Source organism: Chamaea fasciata, unplaced genomic scaffold (assembly GCF_029207755.1).
Source record: "Chamaea fasciata isolate MVZ Bird 193981 ecotype frontalis unplaced genomic scaffold, bChaFas1.0.hap1 SCAF_5, whole genome shotgun sequence".
Lineage (NCBI taxonomy): Eukaryota > Metazoa > Chordata > Aves > Passeriformes > Sylviidae > Chamaea > Chamaea fasciata.
In genome coordinates this window covers 30212142-30226458 of record NW_027094090.1, presented here as the reverse complement: position 1 = coordinate 30226458, position 14317 = coordinate 30212142, and the positions used below count along the sequence as shown (strand labels likewise).

The 14317-nt window shown below is 42.5% G+C and overlaps 1 protein-coding gene across 3 annotated transcripts in view; it reads right to left on the bottom strand.

The window, feature by feature from the left end:
* ANO6 (anoctamin 6) overlaps window positions 1-14284 on the bottom strand; it is a 70200-nt gene extending 55916 nt beyond the window's left edge. For all 3 annotated transcript variants that reach the window (XM_066183130.1, XM_066183132.1, XM_066183131.1), the window contains exon 1: window positions 14104-14284. In XM_066183130.1, the coding sequence (XP_066039227.1) occupies window positions 14104-14191 (88 nt within the window). In that variant the 5' untranslated portion in view covers window positions 14192-14284. The remainder of the gene's footprint in view (window positions 1-14103) is intronic.
* Between the last annotated feature and the right edge of the window lie 33 nt (window positions 14285-14317).

Here is a 14317-nt window from a genome sequence, read left to right as displayed (position 1 = left end):
TAGGCAGGGTGGACAATTAGCTTTCCAAGGAAATGCCACCACCAAGTCATGCCTTCGGCTGCAATCAGTCTCTTGCTGGGATGGCTGGTTGTCATCTGGTTTGCAAGCCCAACTGGTGACTTGCCCTTTCTGTAAGATGAGGAGTGAAACACTCAACTGCCTTGCAGTCATTCAGCTGCAGGGCTTAACAGCAGTTCCTGGGCTTTGTCCTTGGGCAGAAGGCCTGCCCCCAAACCCCAGTTTTCCAGCTTTATGTTACAGCAGAGTCATTGCTGTACATCTTGCCTTCTGTGCAGGTTCTTACTGCGCCTTTTCACCAGAGAGTGAACGCTAAGGCTGTTTGCTAGTTTTACACAAGGTCAGTGGTCCACCTAGCCCAGCCTCCTGGCCCCAAGAGAATTCAATGGTGCTTTGGGTCAAAACCACCATTCAGTCTTCCAAAGTGGAATATGAGGGCACAGAGGCAGGGAAGCTCCCGCCATATACGATCGGACAGAAGTAGTACATTTTTTTCAGATCATCTTAAATGCTTTCAAGCCTGCAACTGCTTCTTATACGTCCTGGCTCTGGGATGAGTGAGGAGCAGCAAGTTTTTAATCACCTATCCATGACGTGGCACATAAGAAATATTCTCAGATACATTACATAGTCCTACAAGCTCTGAGGTAGATGCCAAAGATACCTCAGAAAATATATGAACAGTGCTGACTATGGGACAGCCAGAGCTTTTTGACTGCTTGACATGCTACAATGTTAATGAAGTATCAGGTATCTAGCTTAAGATTAGTGCTTTTAAGTAACCTATATAGAAGGATTACTCCCTGGGTAGAGTCATACTTCAGATTTCAGTATGGTCACCCACCACTACTGTGAACAAATCTTTCAGAGTAGGAACAGCAGGAGAGCTTTAGACCCAGCAGAGTAAGCACATGATAGTCTGGCATGAAGTGCCGTTCCTAGATTTCTCTAGCAATTGCTGCCCCTTCATAGAAGATTAACCATCCCAGACTGAATAAATTCTCTCTAAGAACTTACCAGTAAAGAATACCCGTGCATTTAAAAGTACAAGTGTCCTTTTGCTTGGCACAGAGAATAAAAATACACGTATTTTGATAGTGTATCTCAGGTGGGAGCTAACAGAACTCAGGACTATCCTCTAATGACCCTGATGAAAAATGACTAGCATTGAATTTTAGATACTGTTTAGCTATAACAAAACCAAGCAGCAAGAATAATAAGGAGGAAAAAGTCAAACCCTGGCTTTCCTCCTATCTCACCTACACTGCAGTGTAATTCTATGAAATCTTAAAAACAGCCCACAGAAGAGGAAGTGCAAGCTTTGTTTTGGAAAGCAGGGAAAGACATTTTACTATGGTGTCTGTAAGGAATCCTGCTAAACCGTTTTACGATGTTATGAACATACCAGATGGCAGTAACACAGGAACAACCACAGGGTTTGCTCATTTTGTACAACATTATAGATCTCCATGAGAGTACAACCAGTGCTGAGAGACCCAGTGATAGCCCTCTTTTCCACTGAGATTCTAATCCATTTCTTCAAAACTGTGGAAGTGAGAAAATGTAAAAAATCAGTTTTCCACTGAAATAAAACCAAAACTCAACCAGTAGCCTCTAGAGAACTGTTTTTCATTTAAGCTGAGATAAGAATGCTTACACATCTCGTTATAACAGTAGGGAAAATGCAAGTGTGATGGGTTGTTAGGAGGTTAGTCCTCATCCCTTGATATCAGTATGCGGAAATTTATTCTGTTTTTGAAGAGGAGACCAGAGTGGCTCTACTGCGGTTTCTATTTTTTGTGTCAAAGGTAAGAAAAATGACCTTTTGAAATGTGTGAATCCAGCTCCTAGACTGTAAGACCAGAAGGTACCGGCAAGGTCATCCAGTCTGATCCCTGAACACAAACCAGAGGATTTTACCTCCAGATTTTCTTTTATTTATTATCTGCAAACTGGAGAAATACAGAACCATGAAATCATGGAATGACTCCTCTATCCCTGCTTGCTCCAGATTGGCACTTCAGCTGTGCAGTTTGGACCTGAAGAGCACCCTATGCCACTTCTGAGTGACATTTCTCTTCTGCAGGAGCCAGATCTGTTCATATGGACTCAAATTTGGCATTCTGAATGCCAAGAGAATGACTGGCCCTAGAGGTGACACGAGAAAACAGCAAAGAAAATAGTGATGGATATGGAAAAGAACTGAAATACTCCATAAAATATCACTGGTTTTATGTTTTCTTTCCCTGAGTAATTTCAGAGGAGTTAGTGAGATCTGGTCTAAATCAGCTCTATTAAAACACAGTATTGCTGATATTTTAAGAAGTAAAAAGCATGAAACCAAGAAGGAGCACAAGCTGGTTTTTATTTTTGTGTGAACACTCTCTCTCTCCTGCTCAGGTCTCATGCATGCCCAGAACCTGGCCTGAAAAACATACATGTACTCTGAAGGCTGACTTGCTGTAGGACTGTGACAGAACGTTTTGGAGGGGACTGTAGAGTTAGGCCTCTGGTCACAAGTCTGACAAACTGCTTTTATACCTCCTCCAGTGCTGAAGGTCCCCGAGGGCCTTCTTGAATAGGAAGGTATTTTCTTTATTGCTTAAAATAATGTGATTTTTGTTTGTTTGTTTTTTATCCCAGACCAACTAAAAGAAAACAGCTGTCCTGAAGCAGTAAATAAAAAGAACACAAGCTAGTTCTGAGTTCTGCTTTTGTCATGAGACAAATTTGCCAAGGTCAGCCTCAACCATGCTGTCAAAATTACTACTGCTTTACAGAGGAAACCAGCATACCCTGCCAACCATGTGTTTTACAGGAGGGTAGCCCATGCACAGCAGTTGCCCCAAGCTCCAAACATAGGTTTTTTGGCAGCCGAGCTGATCCCTTGGTGTTCCTCACCAATACCACATCTCCAGGCAGCAGCTATGGAGCCTTTTCGTAGGGAGCTGACATGTTTAACCCAATTGTAATTGCAGATGGCTGTTTGGTCAGCCTTCAATGCCTACGGATCAATGAGCTATCTAATTAGAAATCTTGAGATATATTTATAAAATTATACCCACTGCTATTAAATTTACATGTCTCAAAGGAGATATATTTGAATTTCTGTAATGAGATTCTCAGCATGTTTGCTTTAAGTATTTCCCACACTCAGATGTTAGACAGTGTGTTTACAGGAGGGTCCCAAAAAGATACTTTTAATTACTTAAAAAAACAGTGAAAATATTAAGTTTAAAGTCAAAACCTAGAGGCACTTTTTAACTTGTGAGTAGGTGCAAAGACTCTGCCTGCAAGCATTCTTGATGTCGGACCCAGAGTTTAGAAACAAATTGTACTTTTGTTTTCTAATCAGGAAATATTTTGCAGTTTTAGCAGATTTTACTGTGGTGACCAGTGACAGGACCCAAGGGAATGGCCTGAAGTTGTGCCAGGGGATGTTTAGGTTGGATATTAGAATGAAGGCTTCTCACCCAGAGGGTGGTTGGGCACTGGAACAGGCTCCACCAGGGAAGTGGTCACAGCACCAAGGCCGGCAGAGTCCATTTCAACAATGCTCTGAGGCACATGGTGATTCTTGGGGCTGTCCTGTGCAGGGCTAAGAGCTGGACTCAATAACCCTTGCGGATCCCTCCCAAAATCAGCTGATTCTGTGATTCTGTGATAAACGAACTTTGCTTTTCTTGAAAACTCCAATAAACTTACAAAAACATCTGGAGCTCTACATGGCTGGACTACATTGCCCTTGAAGCTTTTTCTCTCCTCACCTGGTTATCAGCAAGGAACAAGTCAAAAAATATAGACCAGCATTGACTCTTCTATTCTTCAGGTCATATTTTTTTAAAACTTTATTACATGTTTAAGTATTACCAAATATTGCAGAGCTATTGCTGGGTTGTGTCTTAAGCAATGCCATCAGTTTATAGATTAAATTGTGCTTTAGTGAAAAATTCCTTCTTGTATTTTATAGGCAGCAAAATAATTAAATTAATTTAATTATTTTTCCTAGAATAAATCATCAAATATGGAGATGATTAAAGATTTAATAGAGATTTTTTTTTTTCCATTAGGGACTAATTCTGCTTTTTCTACATTGTATACAAAAATTATGCTAGTCCCACTCTGGTCAAAGGGACTGCTCACAAGGGTAAAGTGTGCCTTGCTTGATCTCATCCTTGTTCATTAATGCCTATAAAAACTCCATTAGACTACTTACAGAAAAAAACACACAGAAAAAGAACACCAATAATCTTACTAATATTGCACACAAACTAATAAAACTCCCTGGCACTGCTAGAGCCCTGTGGATTATCATCTCAGCCTTATTATCTCTAAGTGCAGTGCCAAACCTACAGCAGTGGAAATTTATTTTGCAAATAACTAATCGTATAAAGATAGCAGTTTTTCTCTTCCAACTGGATAAATTACCAATGAACACATTGCAATTTTTACTATATATTAAAAATATGCACGAAAATGCCACAGATTAATTATTTCAATTCACTGCACTCATAGCTATATTATCTTAGTCCCTTCTGTAGTTTATTTTCCTGATGAACTCAACAGGAAGAATATTTATGCCACTGCTTAATGAGTGCCTGACCAGATAAATAGGTGAATTACAGAATCACAGAATCACAGAATGGCTTGGGTTGGAAGGAACCTTAAAGATCATCTAGCTCCCAAACCTCCTGCGATGGACAGGGACACATTCCACTAGACAAGTTGATCAAAGTTCCATCCAGGCTGGCCCTGTACACACCCAGGCATAGAGTGTACATGGCATTCACAGCTCCTCTGGGGAACTTGTTCCAGTGCCTCACCACCTCACAGTAAACAACTGCTTCCTAATAACTGCACGGGCCAGCCCTCCCCTTGTGAGTACTGCCAAGAGTTCTTCCTCTTTCACTTTTAATTACTTTCTTTTTCTTAGTCTGTACCCAGCACTCAACATCTTTTGCCTTCACTTCCATTTCCTTACTCTTTTCATTACTTCAACACTTCTTATATTTTGAGAACCTACAGTGAAGACCCTGGTTTGTGCTACATGAGTCTCTCCAATGATCTAAGCTCAAGCCTGGTGCTTATTTCAGGCTCTCTTGAAAGACAGTAACAGACCACAGCTTCTCCACAGGCTGTTTGGTCATGGCTCTTAGCTCCTCCACTGTGCTAGCACACCCTTGCATTACTGATATCAGCTCCCAGTATCTTTAGCAGGATTGCTACACAACCAATATTTCATAATCACTTCTCATACTTTCCAACCTGATCTGCAACCCAGATGACATTTTTTAGTTACTATTCCTCCCACAAAGGAAGGAAAAAATCCACAATATTTCACCCACTGAAAAGTCACCAATCTCATCCCCTTCTCCTGACACAAGTCCATTAGTATCACCACCACACAGGAGGTGCAGGGTATCTCAATACAAGCACTTCCTGCTCCCACTCTTCCTGGACAGTGAAGATTCCTTATCTGACTGTAATTTCCCAAAACAGTAATGGTTGAGGGAAAGGTCAAAGGTCTCTGCTGCAGCCATGGAAAAAGAACTAAGAGCTGTCAGTCAGAAGAGAAGGCCCTGAAGAAACCTTACTCTGTCACTTCAGGACTAACTGGTGGCCCGTAAGAAAGATGGGGATAGGTTTTTTAGTAGGGCCGCTAGAGACAGGACAAGGGGTGATGGTTTTAGGCTAAAAGAGGGTAGACTCAAGTCTACTTATAAGGAACAAGTTTTTAACAACAAGGTTGCTGACACACTGGAACAGGTTGCCCAGAGAGGTGGTTGATGCCCCATCCCTGGGAACATTAAAGGCCAGACTGGATGAGGCCCTGAGCAACCTGATCTAGTTGAAGATGGGGCTCATGACAGCAGGGTTGGACTTGATGAGCTTTAAAGATCCTTCCAATCCAAACCATTCTGTGATTCTGTGATCTATCTCCATCCATGCTGGAAGCCTGCAGGACAGACACACACCACGGGCACTCAAGTTTTCCAGGCATTTAGCCTGCTGCACCAGCAGGTCTCAAACAGCACTGAACACAAAAGAGGTAGTAGCTGTTTCCTACAGCAGAACACTGGTGCACAGCTCATTCTGATGACTGTAATGTAAGCAGTCTCCTATGCAAATATTTAATGTCCCATGATAAATCATATCTAAAAAATGCTGGAGAACCTGACTAACCAGATTTATGGGTCCAGATGAAAGCCATCTACAGAAAACTGGAAGGAAGGGAAACAGTAAAAGGAAAGCAAAAGCTTCTGTTGGTGGTAGTTCTTACATGACTTTAATTTTCAGTTGTGTCTAAGTAATCTTGATGAATAGTGGTTTAGTTGGAAATTATTTCATGTAAAAAACTAAATTGAAGGGCCTTTACACATTTTGAAACTAAGCTGCTGTTTCTACCACGAGTCATAGAAACAAAAGAATGTTTATGGTCCAGCAGACTTGTAACTACACTTCTTAAAGTTTAGTTTGCAGTTTAATATATTTTATTAATTTTCCAATTTGAATCTGGCATTCATTAAGGTTGTTTCAGGAGCTCACTTCTCAAGTCCATGCAGGGAACCATGCCTATATGTCTACTGCTGTTATCAAGTACCTGAGAATGGGGTAGGCAAAAGAGAATAATTCCACTGAATTAAGCAAAAGTATATTTCAGATGTCTGTATATTCCCTTGGGATACAGTCAAGACACTTCTGTCACAAAGCCTTCAGAGAGATGTGGGATGCCTGAGTAAACTCTGAGGGGCGGAAAAGACAAAAGATCTATGCTTAGACACTTGCATTCTTAGACTGAGTACCAAACACAATCTATTGTTTGGTGGCAGTGTGCATGACTGCCAGTTTTCATTTACCACAGACAGCAGCAAAAAGAAGATAAAGTGTACAGTGTCCTTCTCTGCAGCTTTGCATTCCCACCACCCTGACACTGAGACTCCCCAATGAAAGATAAGGCCAGAACGCCATGGAGACTTAAGCTGCCGCTGTGGGGTGGTTGTGGGTGGGAATACTTCTTTTGGTAGCCAAAGCAGTTTGTGCTGCTTCACATTTGTGACATTACAGCCTCCAGTTTTCATTTCAACTTCCCGACCCATCAGACTGGAACCAGAACACCAGATTGTAGCAAGGTCTGAGTGGTCCCTCCTCACGGCCAGTGCAGCAGACGAACACACTCTCTTCAGAGACTATTCCACCGACACTCACACTAAGCCTGAGTCTGAATCAAAAAACCCTAAAAATTGCAAATGATATTACGCCCATGCCCTAGTGAATATTTTTTATATTCCATATTAAAATATATATATTAAATATCAGTTTAATAATACATATTTTGTACTGTTAGACTATGCCAAAGACATGCACTGTAGCACTAGTGACAGTCCCCTAAAAACAATCTGATTTTTTCTATATAGCACTTGGATGATATTTCTCCCCTCACGTTTTTTTCCCTCAGTATAAGAAGAGCACATAAACCAACCCATGGCACCTACTTCAGAGCTGTCTTCCTTGACATTCACACTCTGTTAAATAAATTATCTTGTTAAACACACAACTGCAGCAGTTCCATATGCTTAAGGCCTGAAGTACCTTTTCTAAAGGTTTTCTCATGTCAAGCACACGATATTTAGTTTTATTATTTGTGCATTACACAAAAAGCACAGCAATCAGCAACCCCTTTTCCGGGATATGCCACTTAATCCCAAATATAGGCTAATGCTAATTTATTTGACATTTTTAGGGGATACAAAAGTATTTAATTTATGCCATTGTGTTCGGTTCTTTTATTTTTTATCACAGCAGAAAACACCCTTTTCAGTACGAGATTTCCCATGGAGTTTGCCACATGTCTAGTGGCAAACTAGACCTTAAGTACACAGCATGCCACCCACCCATCATTTCCAAGGAATTGGCAGGTATGAGGAAATAGTAGGATGAGGTGATTTAAAGGATAACTTTATTGAATGACATAAATGATAACTTTATGGACAACAGAAAGCTGGGAGGAGTGGCTGACATCCCAGAGGTCTGTGCAGCCCGGCAGAAGGACCTCAACAGGTTGGAGAGATGGGCAGAGAGGAACTGTCTGAAATTCAGCAAAGGCAAATGCAGGATCCTGCACTTAGGAAAAATAACCCTCTGCACCAGGACAGCTTCGGGGCTCACCTGGTGGGAAGCAGCTCTGTGGAGAAGGACCTGGGGATCCTGTTGGACAACAAGCTGTTCCTAAGCCAGCAGTGCCCTTGTGGCCAGGAAGGCCAATGGGATCCTGGGCTACATTAGGAAAAGCATTGTCAGCAGGGCCAGGGAACTGGTACTGCCCCTCCACTCAGCCCTGGTGAGGCACATCTGGAGTGCTGTGTCCAGTTCTGGGCTCCTCAGTGCAAGAGAGACATGGAGCTCCTGGAGTGGGTCCTACAGAGAGTGACAAAGATGATCAGAGGAATGGAACATCTGTCTTAAGGGGAAAGGCTGAGAGAGCTGTGGCTGTTGAGCCTTGAGAAGAGATGACTGAGGGGCGACCTCACCAATGTCCATCAGTATCTGAAGGGAAGGTCTCAAAAGTACAGAGCTGGGCTCTGCCTGGTGGTTCCAAGCAATAGGAGAAGAGGCAATGGGCAGAAACTGATGCACAGAGAGTTACACCTAAATATGAGGAAGAACTTTACGGTACAGGTGATCGTGCTCTGGAACAGATTGTTCAGAGAGGTGGTGGAGTCTCCCTCACTGGAGATATTCAAGAATCATTTAGATATAACCCTGTGCAATGTGTTCTAGGATGACCCTGCTTGAGCAGGGAGGTTGGATCAACGACCCACCACGGTCCTTTCCAATCTTACCCATTCTATGATTTTGAGAATTTCCCAGACATACAGTAACAGATCACATCAGTAATTCTTCTTTAATTCCTCTTTAAAGGTCCTTTTGTGTGGAAACACAACATCTGTTACGGCATGTGTACATTTTCCCTTCCATGTCTCTGGTCTCCTCAAATTCAAGTTCTCTATCTGCACTTTCATGCACTGCGTAAAGCACAAATCAACTGATATTAGCACAGTTTTTTGTGAGCTTTCGGTTGCAATACTTTTAGTAACTGTAATATTATGGAACTCCCGGAGTTCTGTAGCCTGTAACAAAACTCTGGCTTTTTCCTACAAATTCAATAAAATTCAATAAAAATGAGTTTTCTTTTTTACAAATGGTAATGCTTGAAAAGTTATTTTAAAAAATCTCAAGTTGTTGAGCATAAAAGTGTGGAGCATTTTTCCTCTTAAAGTAACTTGTGGCTTGCGTAAATAGATGAAAAATTTCAGGGAATGACTTGTGATAAACACCCACCATAAAATTTATTACTTAATAACAATGAAGAGAAACAAAACTATTACTATTAAAGTTGTACAATTTGCACAAGCTAATACAGTGGCAGATAAGTCCTCCTACAGTTTGCAGATTTACCTGTAAAATGCACTCATATGTTCAGCACAGCTAAATTCAAAATACAGGAAGAAAGAATGCATTCAAAGCACAGGAAGTTTTTCATGGACATCACTGAATTCAGGTACGGTAAAAACCCCTTTTTAAATAGAATAAAATTTGGTATATGTATGAAGCTTGTATAAGTTTCCTAAATTCCTGCCTGATCCTCTGATCTCCTCCAGAATTTATGAATTATAAATAGCTGCAAACTGGTAATTATATTGCAATTAAATATTTATATTCTTACCATTTGGTTTTTAGGAGTTCTGCAGAAAAATCATTAAATCAGCATTAAACAGTGACTGGTACCAACAGTGTACTTTCAAATGGAACCACACTTGGTGACAAGGTTGATGTCATTGTGTGGCTTGGATCATATACTCATCTGTGGCCTGGATTCTGCGAAAGTGACAGAAATTCAGGAGATAAAAATACTGAAATACGAAGAGACAAAAAAATGTAGGTAAACCATCAGTGCAACAGACATAAGAGAAAGGCATGAAAAGAAGTTTAGATGTTGACCAGTGTAACAAGCCAGTGTATCCTGTGCGAGTCCCAGCTCACCAGGTAGAGTCTCTCTCTCCCCCAGTAGTAACTCAGAGTAAATGAGACCATGTGTCTACATTCCTGCTTGATTCTGCAGGAATGTACACACGTGAGATGTACGTGCACAAGAACAGCGTCGCAAACAGAATGAAGGGAGCAGAAATTCTTGATTCTCAGCTCATCAGACAGCTTATTGCCATCTTCAGGAGAATGGAGAACTGCAATGTGCCCCACATCATTTTTAAGTTGATTTCAAGTATGAGAAGAAAACCAGGTGTGAAAAGACACCACTGGGGCAGTTTTACTCACCATTGTAGGTAGAATGAAAAGGAAGAAAATGTCCCTTCAGAAACAAAACTACTTTTTTAAAAGAATCTACCTTTAAAGTCTTGTGTGTTACAAAATTGTTAGACTCGGCCCCTTTGAAATTTTCCAAAGTTGGGGATTATGCTTAATAAATTGCAGGACAAAGCCATACCTCTCAAAAAAATAATTTACAGGTTCAAGCTTTCTGTTGCCTTTAGAAGACTTCTGTAGAGAACTGCCCCCTTCACAGGACCATGAAGGGAAAGTGGAGTAATTTGGAGGACACTGTTGGTATGGCATATGTTCATTTTGGATTACAGTATATGATATCAATAATATTTGTACAGTTACACAAGAAATATCAAGTTATTGATGTCATTGAAAAGGAAAAAAAAAGCTCTGGGAAGGCACCATGACTAAATGCAGTATATGCCATGAGGAAACAAGCAGAGAACATAACAGTGAGCAAAAGCAAGGAGGTGAAGAATAGCTATGCCTACTCTACACCATTTAGATTACAACATCACCACTCAGGGCAGCCTCCCAGTTGTAGGGTGGGTTGAACAAAACCTGTTGTCTTAGACTGTGACTCCACAATTAATGTTGCTTGAATAAACCAGTACTTTTGTACATTCTTATTGTAGTTGCTAAAAATGTATCCTGAAACACAGCATGAAAAACTTTTTAGAAAGAAGAGCTGGAATTCTCCCTGAATCCTCATTGGCACATTGTGTGAGGAAAAAGGCTGACATATGAACACCCTTTTCTTGGTCATCTATAAAGCATGGTCTGGTCATTATTGCAGCAGTGTCAAAAGATGACAGGATGTAGACTCAAGGATCTACAAGGAACAGCTAGAATATATATTTGAGTAAAACCAAGATCACAAAGAGTAAGCAAGTTGTTAACATATCCCTGTGATGACAAAATCTTTCTTGTCAGATGGATAGTCAGGATGGAGGCCTCTGGATATTGTCTGCATAAGTTAATTTTTCTGGAAACCATACTCAAATATCCTGTAAATCCCCAAATACAAGCAAACCAATTTGGATATGGTGTGAGGTTTTCACAAGGGAAAGAATAAATTTATGATTTATGGAAAAAAAATTATACTACCGGTGTAACAAGCCTCTTGAAAACAGCCTGAGTCCAAATGAAAAAGTTGCCCATCTTGTTTGTGCACTGGAAAGAAAAAGTTTCAACTTGCCAAAAAGTCTAACCTTAGGACAAGACTTTCTTCCCTAAGCACAGCTCTGACCCAAACAATTAGTTTCAAAGCCCTGAACAACAGGCAGAGCAGCTCTGGTACCTCCCTGTGGACTGGGACTTGAGTACAGCTCTTTCTCTGGATGCCTGCCTACTGCTGCTTCTGACACATGTGCTTTGCTAGTTACCAGCATGGATAACCAAAACCAACTGCATGCCAAAATGAGACAGACAGATCTCCCTCTATGCGCCATGACTACAAACTTTGATATTCCAAAATAATGCTTTTCTGATGAGCTATAAAGACTTTGGATTAATCTTGAATAGAATAGAACTGGAAAGAGTTCAGAAATCCTGCTTACTTCCTGAATCAGGGATGATGTCCGTGGGAAAGATGCAGATGTAAGTGGTACAATAAAACTGGAGGTAAATGAATGATTTACATGTTTGTCAGACTAATAAAACAGTTCTCCTGTAATTATACCTAAGATAAATACCTTAAGACAAGTTACACATGCATTTTGTAAGGCAAATGTGACAAAGCCAGGTGCTGTGTAACAGGCTTTGCATAACAACCCATGAAATCCTCACTCCACAATTTTTAGGCAATTCTGCCACATAGAATGAGTTGTTCCAAACTGTTGCATACAGTATACGACGCTCATGATTCACTGGCTCTGAGAGCTGAACTATCCCCAAGCTGGACAAAGAGTTATGAGTAGGAAAAAATTCAGTTGTTCTCTGGGGTGAAGAATGGAAAAGACAGCTGTTGATTAATACACTGCAGTGCTGATCCACCCTTTAAATTCAGGGAGTGGAGTCAAACAATACCTTTGCCTCACTTCATATGGAAAACTGAATTTGTCTTTGGACTATTACTGTAAGTCAAGGGATACTCCCATCTGAAACAAAGGCTAATAATGTTGGAGGAAAGACATTCCTGATTTCCACAGACATTGGGTGAGGCTCAAACTTTATACACTTTTGGAGTGAGCTAACTGAATAAATGTGGCAGGCTGTATTTACCGTTATTAAGGATTAGTATTTGGAGGCAATGAGAGTATCAGAGAGAGTTAATGTCACTAAATTCTTTTACAAATGCAGAAATTCAGACCAAATATTTGAAAAATCATCAAAAATATGTGCTTTTCAGTGAAAACATTCACTACCTTTTGAACAATAATGAGCAGAAACCCACTTTATTTGCTAAAATTTATATAGAGAGATCCAGATTCTACTTGCTTGTCTGACTTTTGCCTGCATTCCTTATTTGTTAGATTTATTTTAACAAGTTAACTAGAAATAAAAGGCTTTATAATATCTTGGCTACTGCAGCTGAAAAACAGCTTCTGAACTGAAGTAAATCTGTGTCTCTTTAGTGAAATGAACAGGCCCCTTCAGTCTGAACCAGCTGAGAAACAAGCCCTTTCAGGCTGTTTTCTGGAAATACTTTTATAGAATTCATTCCCACAGTAAATACAATGTCATTGTCCTGGGCTACTGGCATTGGAACAAGACTAACATACACTTCGAATTTAAAACTCTGTCCATTTTAATGTCTGCTTTTCTGGCAGACACAGCATGCCTTTCCCCCGCCCCACCCCCCCAGCAGAATCACTATCTTTCTTTGCTTTGCCAATTTTCCCCTTCCATTTAACTTTGTTTTGTTGGTTTGTTTGTTCTGGGGGGAGGGAGTGGTGTCACTGAAGGAGAGTAGGTTTGGGTTAGATATTAGAAAAAAATTCTTTACTGTGTGGATAGTGAGGCACTGGAAGAGGCTGCCCAGAGAAGTTGTGGATGCCTCATCCCGGATCGTGTTTAAGGCCAGCTAGGATGGAGCTATGAGCAACCTGGTCTGCTGGAAGGAGTCCCTGCCCATGGCAGGTGTGCTGGAACTGGATGATCTTCAAGGTCTCTCCATCCCCAGCCGTTCTGCGATTACCCTTCTCTTTAGCCCGGTGTCAAGCTAAAGCACGCCAGTCAGGCAGCGCGGGGAGAAAAGGGATGCTGCGAGCCCGGGGCGTGCGGAGGCGATGGCAGGTTTGGATTTGCCTGAGGACCAAGGCTCTGGGGCACGGGTTGTGCCTGTGCTGGGAGATCACTGCGACACCAAAGGTCGCCGGCATCGCGCTCACCGCTAAGTGCTGCTTTTGCCCCCTCTCACGCGCTTCCCTCCCGTCAGAGGGGAAGGCACGGGCAAAGTTTTCCGTACTTCTCGCCCACTGAGCCTTGCCCATGCCACGGAAGCAGGACCGTCGCCACGGCGCTCCGTAAGGCAACCACACCTGGCACACACCCGTCCGCACGGACAAAGACATCCCGTCTTTTCCGCGGAAAGCCCTCAGTAGTGACAGCGGAAGGAGGCGAGCGGCGGTGCGGGCACCCCGTGTGCAAGTGGCTCCCGGGCGCGGCGCCGCCAGGTGCGCTCCCCGCCCGCCGCACCGGCCCCACCGGGGACTTCCCCGGGCCGTAGCCCCCGCCGAGCCACGGCCGCCCGGGGATGAACCCGCTGTCCACGGGGGACCCTCCCCGCGCCAGCCTCCTACTCACCGGTCTCCCCATCATCATTATCATCATCTTCCTCCTCCTCCTCCTCCCCCTCCAGATCCAGCAGCACATCTTGGTTCTCCACATTCATCTTGCCGAAGTTGCAGCGCCCCGCGCCCGCTCCCCCGCCGCCGGGGAGGGAGCCCGCCCCGAGCCCTGCCAGCGCCGGGGGCGGAGCGGCGGCGGCGGGCGGCCCCCGACACCTTCCCGGCGGGAG